This window comes from Aedes albopictus, chromosome 1, assembly GCF_035046485.1.
Source record: "Aedes albopictus strain Foshan chromosome 1, AalbF5, whole genome shotgun sequence".
Taxonomy (NCBI): Eukaryota; Metazoa; Arthropoda; class Insecta; order Diptera; family Culicidae; genus Aedes; species Aedes albopictus.
In genome coordinates, this window is record NC_085136.1 from 154,794,228 (window position 1) to 154,808,902 (window position 14,675).

A 14,675-nucleotide genomic window follows, 5' to 3' on the forward strand; every position below is an offset into this window, starting at 1 on the left:
AGCGGAAACTTAGCCGGTTTATGTTTTTTAGAAAAGACAACCATCTCAGTTTTCTCCGGAGAGAACTCGATACCCAGCTTGAGAGCCCAAGTGGACAAATTGTCCAAAGTATCCTGTAATGGTCCTTGCAGATCAACTGCTATTGATCCCGTCACAGAAACAACACAGTCATCCGCAAGCTGTCTTAACGTGCAATTTTCCATGAGACAATCATCTATGTCTCTGACATAAAAATTGTAAAGAAGGGGGCTTAGACATGAACTCTGGGGGAGACCCATGTAACTAATTCGTGAAACTGTCAAGTCACCATGAGCAAATCTCATCTGCTTCTCAAACAGCAAATTATACAAAAAGTTGTTTAAAATTGGTGAAAGGCCACTTTCGTGGAGTTTGTCGGAAAGAACATCGACACAAACTGAATCAAAAGCCCCCTTAATATCCAAAAACACTGAGCCCATTTGCTGTTTTTGAGTAAAGGCAAGCTGAATTTCTGAAGAAAGTAACGCAAGACAGTCGTTCGTTCCTTTGCCTCTGCGGAAACCAAATTGTGTATCTGACAACATGCCCTTCGATTCAACCCATTTGTCCAGTCGAAAGAAAATCATCTTCTCCAACAACTTCCGTAGGCAAGACAACATCGCGATTGGACGGTACGAGTTATGATCCGACGCGGGCTTCCCTGGTTTTTGAATAGCTATCACTCTCACTTGCCTCCAATCATCCGGAACGATGTTGTTACCCAGGAACTGATTGAACAAGTTCAACAAGCGCCTCTTAGCGACGTCGGGGAGGTTTTTAAGCAAGTTGAACTTGATGCGATCCATCCCTGGAGCAGAATTGTTACATGAAAGGAGAGCAAGTGAGAATTCCACCATCGAAAACGGTCTATCCATGTCATCCCTATCTTCGGAAACGTTACGAATTATTCGCTCCACGGGTACGGAATCTGGACAAACTTTTTTTGCGAACTTGAGAATCCACCGGGGAGAGCTTTCCCTATCCTCGTTAACCGACGACGCGTTACGCATTCTTCTCCCGACGTTCCAAAGAGTTTTCATCGAAGTCTCGCGCGACAAGCCCTCGACGAAGCGACGCCAATAACCGCTTTTCTTCGCCTTGATCAAGTTCTTAAACTTGCGTTCAAGGGAAGCGTACCGCTCAAAGTTTTCGACCGTACCGCGTTTACGAAACTCTTTAAACGCCGCGGATTTCTCGCGATATATTTCTGTACACTCACTGTCCCACCATGGATTGGGGGGTTTCCTACGAACCGACGGACCTGGTACTGGCCGACGTTGTGCCTGAAGCGCGCTACCGATGATCAGTTCTGAGAGAAACTGATACTCTTCCCGCGGTGGAAGGACTTCTACAGATTGCACTCCGTCGATGATTGCTTCCGCGTACTTCCCCCAGTCAATGTGTTTCGTTAGGTCATAGGTGATGTCAATAGATGGAGGCTGCTGTGGGCCATTGGAAATAGAAACAACGATCGGCAGATGATCACTACCATGGGGATCCTGGATAACCCTCCATGTGCACTCCAGCGATAGTGAGCTCGAACAGATTGAGAGGTCTAATCGGCTGTCTCTAGGACTGCCATCTTTAGCTGGAGGTGCCACTCGCGTAACTTCCCCAGTGTTCAAAATTGTCATGTTGAAGTCGTCGCAGAGGTCATATATCAAAGATGAACGGCTATCATCGTACAGTTCCCCCCAGCCTGTACCATGGGAGTTAAAATCTCCCATCAGCAGCCGTGGCTCAGGCATAACCGAGCAGATGTGAGCGAGATCTCTGCGAGATATCGCAGTTCTCGGTGGAAGATAAATGGAGGCGAAACTTAGGCTTCTCCCCCGGATAGTCACTGCACATGCGACGGCTTCAATGCCTGTCATCGGGTGTATATCGACTCTATAAAATGAGTGCTGCTTTTTGATCCCTAAAAGCACCCCTCCATACGAGTCGGATCGATCAAGGCGGATGATATTGAAATCGGTAAAAGGTAGGGTCACATCAGGTGTTAGCCATGTTTCGGAGAGCGCAAAAACATCGCATTGTAAATTGCTAAGTAAAAATTTAAAAACGTCTAATTTCGGTACAATACTACGACAGTTCCAGTGTAGCACAGAAATCATATCTTCGACCTCGGTGGTTAAATTAGCCATCGAAAGATACGATTGTCGCAAGAAGAGGCATTTTAGAAGCCAGCTGCTTCAAAAGAGGGGACACACAAGGAAGAAGTCCTTTAATAATGTTCTTCACTGAGTCGGGAGCATTGAAGAAGTTCAGAATGATGTCTACGATGCCAGACAGCGTAAACATCGGAGCACTAAGGGGTTGTTCCTGGTTCTCTGAATGCTGTCCCTCTGGCTGAGAAGTCGAAAAAATTGGAACATCGGGGATTTTTGATGTTCCTGGGAGCGAAGGAAAGTCCCGTTCATCTTGGATTTTGAATCCAGGAGGTGAACGTTTGGTGCCTTTCTTAACACTCCTAGAATTTGTCACGGTGGGTTGGGGGTCACTGCTAGGCAGATTCCGAGGTTTTTTGGTTGGTCTCTGGAGCCTCATCCGTTTCCTCGTTTCACCTTTGAAAACAAAGGGAACCCCGTCTCCAACCTCAGAGTCAGAGCCCTGATCATCGAGAGACAAAGACGAGTAGATGTTGCGTGATTCAACGACCGGAGCAGCTTTCTTCAGCATCTCGGCGTAGCTTCGCCTTGAACGCTGCTGCAACGACCGTTTTTGATGTTGTTTTTGCTGTATGTACTTCGGGCAGACATTGAGATCATGTGGACGGTCACTGCCACAATAAACACACTTGGGAGGCGTTTTACACACACCGTCCACATGTCTCTCCCCGCATGTTGCACAGCGAGGTTTGTTGCCGCAGTACTGGGCAGTGTGGCCCAGCTGCTTGCAATTGGTGCAGTTCATAACCTTTGGTACATACAGCCGCACAGGTAGCCGAAGTTTGCTAATCACCAGCAGGTCTGGTAATGCTGATCCGGAGAAGGTCACACAAAACTCATCCGATGGTGTGTAAACCTTTTTCTCGCCCTCCTGGCAGACCGAATGCAGTTGCCGGCAGTCCAGTATCTGGACAGGAGGAAGAGAAGGGTTCTTGAAGCGACCACAGCCTTGCATGATCGTTTCGCAGGTCAAAGATCCCTCGGCGACCTTCCCCGAGATCTCGACCTGATGGCTTGGAATGTAAACGAAATATTCAAGTGTGAAGAGCTCATAGGCCACAATCTCATTAGCCTGCTTTCGGTCACCAACCGAAACCCGAAGCTTTCCTGTACCGACCATGTCAATGGAGACAACGGAAGAATACCGCTTAGTCAGATCCTTGCTGATTTGAACGGTCTTCAAACGTTTGCCTTTGGGTCGGAAGAAAACAACATATGGCCCGCCAAAGTCGGGAGGGTAGGCCTTGAGGCGGGGGGACGTCGAAACAGATTTACTGTTGGTGTCCATTGCAGAAGCGTCAGGGTGAAGGGAGACAAAGGGATTAGCATTTACATCGCCATGTTGGCTCGAGCAATCCGATGCCAATAATGTAGCTTCGTTAATGCGGTACGACGTACCCCCGCCATCTTCATCATCGCCCATTGTGGTAGCTAACTACCACCACGGGGCACTCAAAAATTAACACTATCACGGGGACAAGGAATAATCGAAAAACAAGGGACAAAAATAACGCTACAGGAAAAGTGAGAAAAAAATGCTTATATACCAAATTAAATCTAATCAAAGAGTCAGTGGAGAGGGGGAACAACGAAGGGTAACTTTATGTACTTATCTTTGTGCACTCTGTATAGCCACAGGCTCGACGACGACAGCGATCGGATCGCCCGCACTGGGAAGAGGCGAGCTGCTGCTGAGCGCCCGTCACGCTCTCTGCTCTTCTCTCGGTGGGCTGCTGCTGTCGACGACGATGAGCTTGGGTACTCACTGGAAGAACCCGATCACGGCCGCGCGAGCGGCGTGGTATGCGGGGGGTGCTGCACTGCTGTGCTCGATAATCGGTCAATCCGCCACGTGATACAATAAAAACGTGAAATTTTCTCAAACTAACTGAACTTTTGCGGCAAAAATAGTGGCCTAGCCAACCGCACTCGTCCCACTAGGGATAACCACTTAAACACTTGATCACTCGGAAAACTAGCGCTTTGGAAATTAGCTACCGAACTGGGAATATCTGGAGACAAACCGGACGAACGAAAAGTTGCGACTGTCTCACACGAACGCTCGCCAAAGAGTGTGCTGGAAGGTTAATTGAAATACTTTTTTGCCTGCTATAGGGCACTGCATGAAATTATCTCCTTCTCTTTCACTCTTACAGAAATTTTGTAAACAACAAGGGCAAAAAACGTCAAAATCTCATACAAATTCAAAACAGTGCAGAGCCCTATTGCATGAATTCGTATTTTGTGAGGCAAGCGCAATGATACACTCCCGTTTAACACGCTTGACAGTGCCTGTGAAGCCTGTGAAACTCCCTGAAACTGTTGTGAGGAATTAGCATCAAGTTGCATTTCGTGAATAAAAATAAATTTAAAATAAATCCCTCAAACGCATTGAAATTTCTTGAAATTCACGTGAAGCTCACAAGAGAGCTCATGATGCTTCATGAAGTCGTTCTATAACCTCTTGAAACGCCTTAAAACGATTTGAAACACCGCTGAAATTTTCCTGAAAACTCTGTGAAACTCATCTGAGAGACTTTGAAGCCTTAACTCCTTAGAATTCATTGGTGTTTTCCTGAGCTTGTTTTCTTTGATTTTGAAAAAAAAAACACAGCTCACATATTCAAATTCAGCTCCATTTTTTCGCCTAGATCAACACTTTCTTCGTTAACTTGCAAGACTGGAACCTGGGGCTTCAACCCTTAAGGTCCCATTAGAGGTGACAAATATTTGGCCAAACAAGTTCAACAAATGACCAACGCAGCCTGAATCATAGCAACCTAAGATCGATGTCGGACTCTTGGTCGGACTTCAATGGCAAATATTTGTCATAATGTCCGATTATTTTTGCACATTTTGAACGCCTTGCAACGCCCAAACCTGTGAACGAAAACTTTTTGTACTTCGTATACGTAAAATTCAGCATATTAGTAGTTCCATGTCAAAAATTGTGCTTAATCCATCAACGCAAACCAAAGTTACAGCATCCCAAACTTGGCCATTTAGTATGAAAACTGGCGTTTTTCCGATCAATTATGCACCACAGTGAACGTTGGCCTTAGCGAGGTTATAAGAAATCGTTTTTGGTCTTTACGTGGATTATAATGGCTATTTATATCCCAAAATGTATCCTCAATATCTAAATTCACAATTTACAGCTGACACAATGAATTCAGCTTTGACGCTATGACTTCATCCATGTGTTAATGCTCTACAGCGCGAAGAACCTTTTTTTTAAATTCTTCATAGTAATTCCCATATAAACCTATCCCAAGAAGCAAAATCTGGGCCACCATTAAATCACCACCAAAATGGCTGAAAATTTGACAGGACTCTAGTTTTGCACCAAGGATTGTAATGAACATATGTGAGCTTTGGATTTTTGACATGTTTAAAGTCTGAACTGCCCTACTGACACATATCTAGTACACCATAAAAACGTGTTAAAACTTTTTGGCCATGAAATGGACTTTGTTACTCCAGTGTGGAACGCCCCTGAGACCACCTGGAATGTCCCTCAGACTGCTGGAACACGCTGAAACCCCCTGGGATCCATTTAAAATTCTTTGAGACCACCTGAAACACCCCTGAAGCGCCCATGAGACCCCCTGAAGTCCACTAGAACACCCTTAGATGACCCTGTGATCGTATTATACACTACTGAGACCAGCTGGTTACTTCCTAAAACGCCTTTAATACCTGTGGGTAGCCCCTAAAACCCCCAGCAACGTTCTTGAAACCTTTAGCTACACAGCTAGTTGCGTTCAGTAAATTTTACCGAAATCTCAACTGCTGAGCGTTCGGTAATGGGTTTTCACCGAAATTCTGTAAAAGAATACCAATTTTCAGTGAAATGTAATCGTTAAACTGTCAAACTCTAACGAAGCTCGGCAAAAGTTGCTATTTTATCAAATTGTTCCTGTAAAACAAACTTTGATGAGATGTCAGTAAAACAATACCGAAGTCGGTTATTTTCTTCTGAGTGTGATACCCCCTGAAACGTGCCTGAAACCCCCTGAAGGCCCGTGAAACACCCTTGATACCTCCAAGTACCCTTGGTAAAGCCCCCGTAGACCCCCTGAAATACCACTGAAACCATCTGAAACGCTGCAGAAACCTTAATATACCCCTCAACCCTCTCCGAACAGGAGAAAATAGCTGAAGAATACTAAACGCAGGTATGGAAATCCGAATACCTACCACCTGAATGAGGTATTAAGAAGCCCCGCGTAAGAGGTAAAATACCTAAATTAATAACTGCAGTGCATTTGTATATGGTATTGGGTTGGGTATATGGTGTATATTTTGTCGTGAATAATGACATCAGGTATGGCAATATATACCTAAATAAAAAAATTTTAAAATGCATTTATAGTTTGTATGGGGAAAACCCAATTGAATAATACCTCAAACAGTCCTCAACTCCAAACAAATAACTCGTTGAGATATTTTATCAAAACCTACAAAATACCAAAATCAGTTATTTTCAGTAACTGAATAACCGACCAATACCTTGTCTTGCTATGATACCTGTCTTTGGTATGCTGCAGTTAGGTGTCGGTTATTCGTTCCTGCTCGAATCGTGGGACCCCCTAAAATTCCCCTGAGACTCCCTAAATTGCCCCGAAGACTTCCCGGAACGCCCCTGAAACCTCTTGAACATTTTCGGTGTGGCTTTGTCATTTCTTCATTTGAAGCGTCTCTGAGGGCTCGTTGTCCCACTGCCTGGGGCCCCATGAAATGCCCCTGAAACGCTCATGACATTTCCTGAAACGTCCCTGAAATCCCATGGGACCCAAGGGGCTAGTCGCTCAGCATACCTTTGCTTGTGCCAACTTTATTAGTGTGCCAAAAAAAACGAAGTGTGCCACAGCGGCAATGAGATACAGTTACAGGTGGCGCAGATTAACATTGCGTGCTACTAGTTGTCTCTTTTGTTCTACTTCTGATCTTATGCAACTCAATACTAACGTCACTATTTGAGTTGCATAAGATCAGCGGAAGAACAAAAGAGGCAACTAGTAGCACGCAATGTTAATCTGCGCCACCTGTAACTATACCTCATTGTCACAGCGGTGCCCATGCAGACTGTCTATGGACTTCTGCATGAATTTATGCTGGCCTGCCTACTCTCAAATTTGACGTTTGAGCGGCGTCGCTACGGGCCTCGCTGAGAGCAAGCAAACCAGCATAAATTCAAGCAGAAGTCCATAGTTGGTTTTTTGTTCTCATTTGGGAACTACCAAGGCAATAGGGCAGTGCATGAAATTATCTCCTTCTCTTTCACTCTTACAGAAATTTTGTAAACAACAAGGCCACGAAACGTCAAAATCCCATACAAAATCAAAACAGTGCAGTGCCCTATTAGCAGTTTGTTTGGATTTTGCAGGACCATTTGCACATGGTTGCCTAGATTTGTCATTCAAAGTTAAGTGCTAAACTGTGTCTTGGTGTGCCTCGGTGTATCGCACGCCATGTATTACTGTGTTCTTGGCACATCCTGGCACAATGTTTCAAGCGACTACCCCTTGATGGGACCCCCTTGAACCGCCTCTGAGATCTCATAAAACTTTCCTGAAACTCCTTGGGACCCCTTGAAACGTCCGGAGAATCCCTTATATCACTGGAAACGTCCCTGGCACTCTCTGGAACTCCCCTGGAACCCCCTGAGATGCTTTGAAGCGACTCTGAGTCCTCGTGGAACCACCGAGGCATCTTAAACGTCTCTGATGTGCATTGAAGCTTCCTTGAGACGCTCTTGAGCCTCCTGGAACCCCTGAGACGCTCTGAAACGCATCTGAGACCTTTAACAAGTCTTCTGAGACCTCCCGGTACCCACTGAAAGCCCCTGTGACCCCTTCAAAACACCTATCTCTTGGTACCCCTGAAACCCCCTAGAGCTCCTCTGAAACCCCCCTTTGTTCTCCTCTATAAATGTCCTTTGGCTACCGATACCATCACAGTTACCGTCACTATGCATTTTCTTATGCACAATATTGGTTCTCCCTCTTTTTATGCAGGGCATAAAATGGCAATGAGGTACAGATACAGGTGGCGCAGATAAACATTGCGAATCGCTAGTTGTCTCTTTTGTTCTACCGCCGATCCTATGCAACTCAATTAGTGACGTCACTAATTGAGTTGCATTAGATCAGCGGTAGAACAAAAAAGACAACTAGTGGTTCGCAATTTTTATCTGCGCCACCCGTATCTGTACCTTATTGATAAAATGGTGCATAGAATATTATACATGCATGGAAAATACATTGAAATGACATGCATTAAAATAGGATTTGTCTATCCCAAACATCTATTTTGGTAATGAACAGGACTGCCGAAATAGAATTTTTACCTTCATGGATTCAAATTATTACCTCAATGGATTTTAAGGTTGCGAAGAATTTTGAGAAGGGCGAGTGGCAAGAAGATTTGAAGGTGGGTAATGCGGGTTTTCAGTGGGCTTTGAAAGGAATTTTAGTAGGGGAAGGGGATTCTTAGGTATTTCAGGCGACTTCAAGGGCGTTTTCGGGGGCTCTTGGAGGTATTTTCGGGAGTTATAAGGGAGCTCCTGGAGATTCTTGAACATACATTGAACTCATTACTTGATAACACATAGTTTCATGAGACTGCGCAAGCATGACTTTCATTCATACACACAAGTTATTCGTATAGATTCGATGACTTATGCTCCAGTTTTCAGGAAACATTGAATAGTCCTACCCCCTCATCTACACTCTTGGATAGCAATGTGATATATAGAAGGTGTGGAGGAAGTTCCTGTAAGCTTGTGTTAGTAGATTGTTTATGTAAACAACTTCGAAGGGGAAGGTTAGTGACGTCATACCGGCTCATCGGCGAGAGGAAACAAACAACAATTGGTTTACATTGAAAATGTTATGCACATTTACTAAATCAATAAATGGAAATTATACATGTAGAAATATATCTACAAGCGAAAGGCTCTCCTTGTGAGCTGATTCTTTCTTTCTTTATGGGGCCTGAAGAACCATAATAACCAAATTCCAGAATATCCACCATGATATCCACCATACTGGATATCCGTCGCATTGACTTACTTTTCGTTAGCATTTTTAGCTATTCTTACGCATCACTGTACACAAGCTGCCTTGAATAAGTCGTGTTGAAGTGAATTGTTGCATCTGCCTACAATAAGCGAAACGTTATCAGTATTAAATAAGTAATTTACCTGTAGAATTACCTCATGAAGATTTTTCACTAACTCTTTGTAGTGTCTCCCGTTTTTCCATTGGCGTGTTATCGTTTGCACAACAACGGTAAGGTCGCCCTTAGAAACCACGGTAGGGCAACACGCTCAAGAGAATTGACACATAGTTGTATATAATTTATTGTTCGACAAAATAGATGTGACATCATATTTCAAATAATATCTAAAGTTTCAACAGAACAAAACAGTGTTTAGGCACAAGATGAAGCTGAAATTTAATTAGAAGTAATTTCATGAATGTTTAACGCCATTATTGATTTTTAGAAATCTTGTGTTGTATGAGTTGATGTTTTTAAGGGTGTAGCTGTCCTCGCACTAATTCCAAAACAAACCGTATGACGTCAGCTGTGTTTAAATGCGGTGGGTTGCTATGTGAACCCAAATTCAGTGCACTAACACATATACACCGCTGTGTAATACACGAAATGATCCCCTCACCTCCATTATAGAACACATTGCTTGGATAGGGCATGTTAACTCCACTTGCTACTTTTTTCCCGTTAACCCGTTAACACAATGAAATTCTGTTAAGTTAACGTTACCTAAATAGATTTCACCTAATGGATTGTACCTTAATTGAGGTTCCAGTGTAATACAGTTTCACTAACTTGGGCCTAAACGTTTTTGTAAGTTTTTTTTTTCGCATTTTCGAGCAACAACAACAACCCGGAAATATAAAAAGACAGTGAGTGTTCCTATATTGTAACGCGAAGTTTTAAAGGTCAGCAACAACGGTGCTGTGGTTGATGGAAATTCAGTCTCACCTGTAGCTGTCCAGATTTGTTTACCACCCGGCAGGGTAGGGTGACTCGTGACCCCACGACGGCCGTCTGATCCTGAGGCTCCATGGCAAAATACTGCGGAAGTTTTTCCACAGTTTTATTGTGAGGACTTTTGGCACCGTCCACTCCTATTCGCAGCAGCAGGAACAGATAGAAGAAACGATACGGCACGGTACAATAAATTGACAGCAGGAAGCACTTCCGTCGTCGTCGCCGCCGCCTACGCTTGCTCCACCGTTGCTGGCAGCGGGACGTTTTTTTCTCCGAACGACAGTTTTCCGAACTGATTAGGCTTAGCTCTTTCATTTGGCTCACGTTACACACAAAGGATTGGGTCGTATTTGGTTAGGTAATGGACCATTTGTTACAAGTCTAACCGTTGGCTCGTTTACGTTGTTAGTGGCATTGACCAATGGAGTGTGTGCGTTTTACTTATTCTGAGTTTTAACATGAATTGTGTTGTTCTTCTGACGGCAAACATGATGGATTTCGTAGGGATTTTATATTGCCATTTAGTCTCGTTGTTTCGAAGAGAATGTCCGTTTTCTGAAAGGATAAGAAATTGAAGAGGGAACCATGTAATAAGAACATAAATTTAGCATTTAAGAGTAAATAAATGGCAATAAACTCATTTTAAATTAGTCTTTTGCTGAAATGAGATCTAACAAGGATTGGACTTCACTTGAAATCCATTGCGAACGCTTTTCTGATGTCACTTCGAATATGTAAATGAAATATTATCGATCCTAGGCCCTTCATAGAGTTCTCAGCTCAAGAATCGTGTCTTGCGTTGATACATTCAAATGAAATGCTTTAAATTGCAAATTTCACTCCAACAACCTTTCTCCACAAGATACTACCCTCCTTCTTTGATCCCTCTTGAGCAAAATCTTAGAAATAGCCTAATCCGCACAACCAAGTACTTTCAGGCTGCTCATTGCTTAACTTTGCAGCAAAAAGCAAGATAAACCCATTGCCGTCTCTTTATCCGACAAAAGCGATGCAAGTGGAGCATATTACCGTGTCGAATTTATTAAATTCTACAAGAAAACCGTCATCGGTGGTGGGGCAACACGGCGGCGGCACGCGTTCATGCGAAAGGATTAAGTAAACAGAGCGCGATCCTTCAATTAAAAACATCTCTTCCTCCTCGAGCCACGGCAATGGTCTTCCACCTCTTCCGCCACCGCCGCCGGTTGATAGCGCCTTTTTCCTCTTGTTGCGGAGGAGCTTTTTCCTTACTAGGGCAGCGACTCGTCGGTTGTCTTGGTCTAGATTCCATCCGATCCGAGAGACAGAGTGTGTCCAGTTTCGTGCGCCCAAAAAATGCAAAGGCCCCACAAACAAAGCCGACGAAACAAGCCGACGACCGACGAGGGTTGCCACTCGCAAAATGGAAATGCTATTTTCCGAGAAAAAATTTCTAATTAAATAGAAGTGGGCCGGGTCGTTTGCTGCGGATAAACATTTGAAATTAATTTCGGTCCAGTTGTCGGATTTGTACGCGGTTAGACGTAAATCCACAATCAAGGGCATTAGATATAGCCGGAAGGCAGGCGGTTGGCTAGCGCGGGAGAGCTAAGTGATGGCTGCTCGGAATCACTTCCTTGTTTCTTCGTTTGGTATATTGCTTGGGTGGATAACGTAAACGTTACAAATTTCAAGAAACGCAATGAAGTTGGGTAAGCAAGTAAATTAATTAAACATATTGGATTGGAATGGATGTGAATTCACGTGATGTTAAGGGCTGCTTTCTTTTTAATTGGTTTATCTAGTAAAATATGGCATGGCAAAGTTGGAAATTTCTTGATTTTTATTCTGATCACAAACTAAAACTGCACAGTTCGGAAACATCGATACTTCTCGTTGCGTAGTTTTTCTTCAAAACACGTTCTCTGTCTTTTCTGTCTTCTCTGTCTTCTCTGTATTTTCTGTCTTCTTTGAATTCTCTGTCTTCTCTGCCTTCTCTGTCTTCTCTGTCTTAACAAATCTTCTCTGTCTTCTCTGTCTTCTCTGTCTTTTCTGTCTTTTCTGTCATTTCTATCTTCTCTGCCTTCTCTGTCTTCTCCGTCTTTCCTGTTTTCTCTGTCTTCTCTGTCTTCTCTGGCTTCTCTGTCTTCTCTGTCTTCTCTGTCTTCTCTGTCTTCTCTGTCTTCTCTGTCTTCTCTGTCTTCTCTGTCTTCTCTGTCTTCTCTGTCTTCTCTGTCTTCTCTGTCTTCTCTGTCTTCTCTGTCTTCTCTGTCTTCTCTGTTTTCTCTGTCTTCTCTGTCTTCTCTGTCTTCTCTGTCTTCTCTGTCTTCTCTGTCTTCTCTGTCTTCTCTGTCTTCTCTGTCTTCTCTGTCTTCTCTGTTCTCTCTGTCTTCTCTGTCTTCTCTGTCTTCTCTGTCTTCTCTGTCTTCTCTGTCTTCTCTGTCTTCTCTGTCTTCTCTGTCTTCTCTGTCTTCTCTGTCTTCTCTGTCTTCTCTGTCTTCTCTGTCTTCTCTGTCTTCTCTGTCTTCTCTGTCTTGTCTGTCTTCTCTGTCTTCTCTGTCTTCTCTGTCTTCTCTGTCTTCTCTGTCTTCTCTGTCTTCTCTGTCTTCTCTGTCTTCTCTGTCTTCTCTGTCTACTCTGTCTTCTCTGTCTTCTCTGTCTTCTCTGTCTTCTCTGACTTCTCTGTCTTCTCTGTCTTCTCTGTCTTCTCTGTCTTCTCTGTCTTCTCTGTCTTCTCTGTCTTCTCTGTCTTCTCTGTCTTCTCTGTCTTCTCTGTCTTCTCTGTCTTCTCTGTCTTCTCTGTCTTCTCTGTCTTCTCTGTCTTCTCTGTCTTCTCTGTCTTCCCTGTCTTCCCTGTCTTCCCTGTCTTCCCTGTCTTCCCTGTCTTCCCTGTCTTCTCTGTCTTCTCTGTCTTCTCTGTCTTCTCTGTCTTCTCTGTCTTCTCTGTCTTCTCTGTCTTCTCTGTCTTCTCTGTCTTCTCTGTCTTCTCTGTCTTCTCTGTTTTCTCTGTTTTCTCTGTCTTCTCTGTCTTCTCTGTCTTCTCTGTATTCTTTGTCTTCTCTGTCTTCTCTGTCTTCTCTGTCTTCTCTGTCTTCTCTGTCTTCTCTGTCTTCTCTGTCTTCTCTGTCTTCTTTGTCTTCTCTGTCTTCTCTGTCTTCTCTGTCTTCTCTGTCTTCTCTGTCTTCTCTGTCTTCTCTGTCTTCTCTGTCTTCTCTGTCTTCTCTGTCTTCTCTGTCTTCTCTGTCTTCTCTGTCTTCTCTGTCTTCTCTGTCTTCTCTGTCTTCTCTGTCTTCTCTGTCTTCTCTGTCTTCTCTGTCTTCTCTGTCTTCTCTGTCTTCTCTGTCTTCTCTGTCTTCTCTGTCTTCTCTGTCTTCTCTGTCTTCTCTGTCTTCTCTGTCTGCTCTGTCTGCTCTGTCTGCTCTGTCTCCTCTGTCTTTTCTGTTCTCTCTGTCTTCTCTGTATTCTTTGTCTTATTTGGATTTAGCATCTTTAACCCTAAAAGGGATTCCTTCATGGCCTTAGTTTCGTCACCTCGCTGAGTGTGTTCCATCAAAGACGAGCTCTGAAAGGCGCCTGGGGTCCAATGGACCCCAGGTATCTCTTTTAGGGTTAAATGATTGTTTAACCAAATATGATCTTCTTCAAAAATTTTTAAATTTGAGATCTTGGCCATTGAATTATGTAATTTTTCTGATGACAAAATAGTCTGTTACCCAATAGCACAGGTTCGTTTCCATCATTATTTAAATAATGTTAACCAAGAAAATGAGGGTTCACTAGGCGTAATGCAAACAACTATTAATCTGATCAACAAGAAAAAAAAACAAACCTTTCTTTCAGGCAAACAATAATCTCCGGAGACGTCATTTCTCATGCATAAGGAAATTCCCTCGCCGGAAATGAACGCGTCAACAAAACCAGCTCGCTCAAGTCGACGATGATGACGATAATAAAAATAATAATAATTCAGAAGGGCTGCCTTTATGGGTCCCAATCGGCTCGTTAGGACTTATTTACGATTTCGAAAGTAGACACTTTACGATGAGGTATTACATTATTGGACCGGGAGCCTTCGCAGCACGCTCCGGCAGTGCAAGCGCCGTACTTGAGCGCAATTTCTTCATCGGTTTCGTCCCGAAAACGTAAAGCGTCTAACCAAAATGCGGAATATTTTATGCGCAAGTGATAAGATAGCGAAAGTTTGGTCAGCCGTTGGGTCCATAATCACAGCAGTGGGCACCATTATCATCTTTTCTGCTGGAATTATCGCTCAATGAAAGGGGCCAGCTTTGAATAATCATCGATAGAATGGGCACTTAATAACTCATGTAAATTCATCTGGCTTACCTGAGGTCTGAAAAAAAATTAACGAGTTCCTTAATTGATTCGAACAATGTGTTTTATTTTTATTTAATCAATGTCGTTGTCAGCCTTGACTTCCCTGGGAAAAAAGTATCATCATACTACTCCATACATGAATGGCGAGATGGT

At 43.6% G+C, this 14,675-nt stretch overlaps 1 protein-coding gene and 1 long non-coding RNA gene across 7 annotated transcripts in view; one reads left to right on the forward strand and one right to left on the reverse strand.

Annotated features, from left to right (window-relative positions):
- LOC134285220 (uncharacterized) overlaps positions 1-14,675 on the forward strand; it is a 250,024-nt gene that overhangs the window by 52,637 nt on the left and 182,712 nt on the right. The window lies entirely within an intron of this gene.
- The window catches only part of LOC109412957 (irregular chiasm C-roughest protein), a 581,003-nt gene that overhangs the window by 43,343 nt on the left and 522,985 nt on the right, over positions 1-14,675 (reverse strand). For all 6 annotated transcript variants that reach the window (XM_029861871.2, XM_062845619.1, XM_062845615.1 and 3 more), the window contains one exon: positions 10,197-10,760. In XM_029861871.2, the coding sequence (XP_029717731.2) occupies positions 10,197-10,520 (324 nt within the window). In that variant the 5' untranslated portion in view covers positions 10,521-10,760. The remainder of the gene's footprint in view (positions 1-10,196; positions 10,761-14,675) is intronic.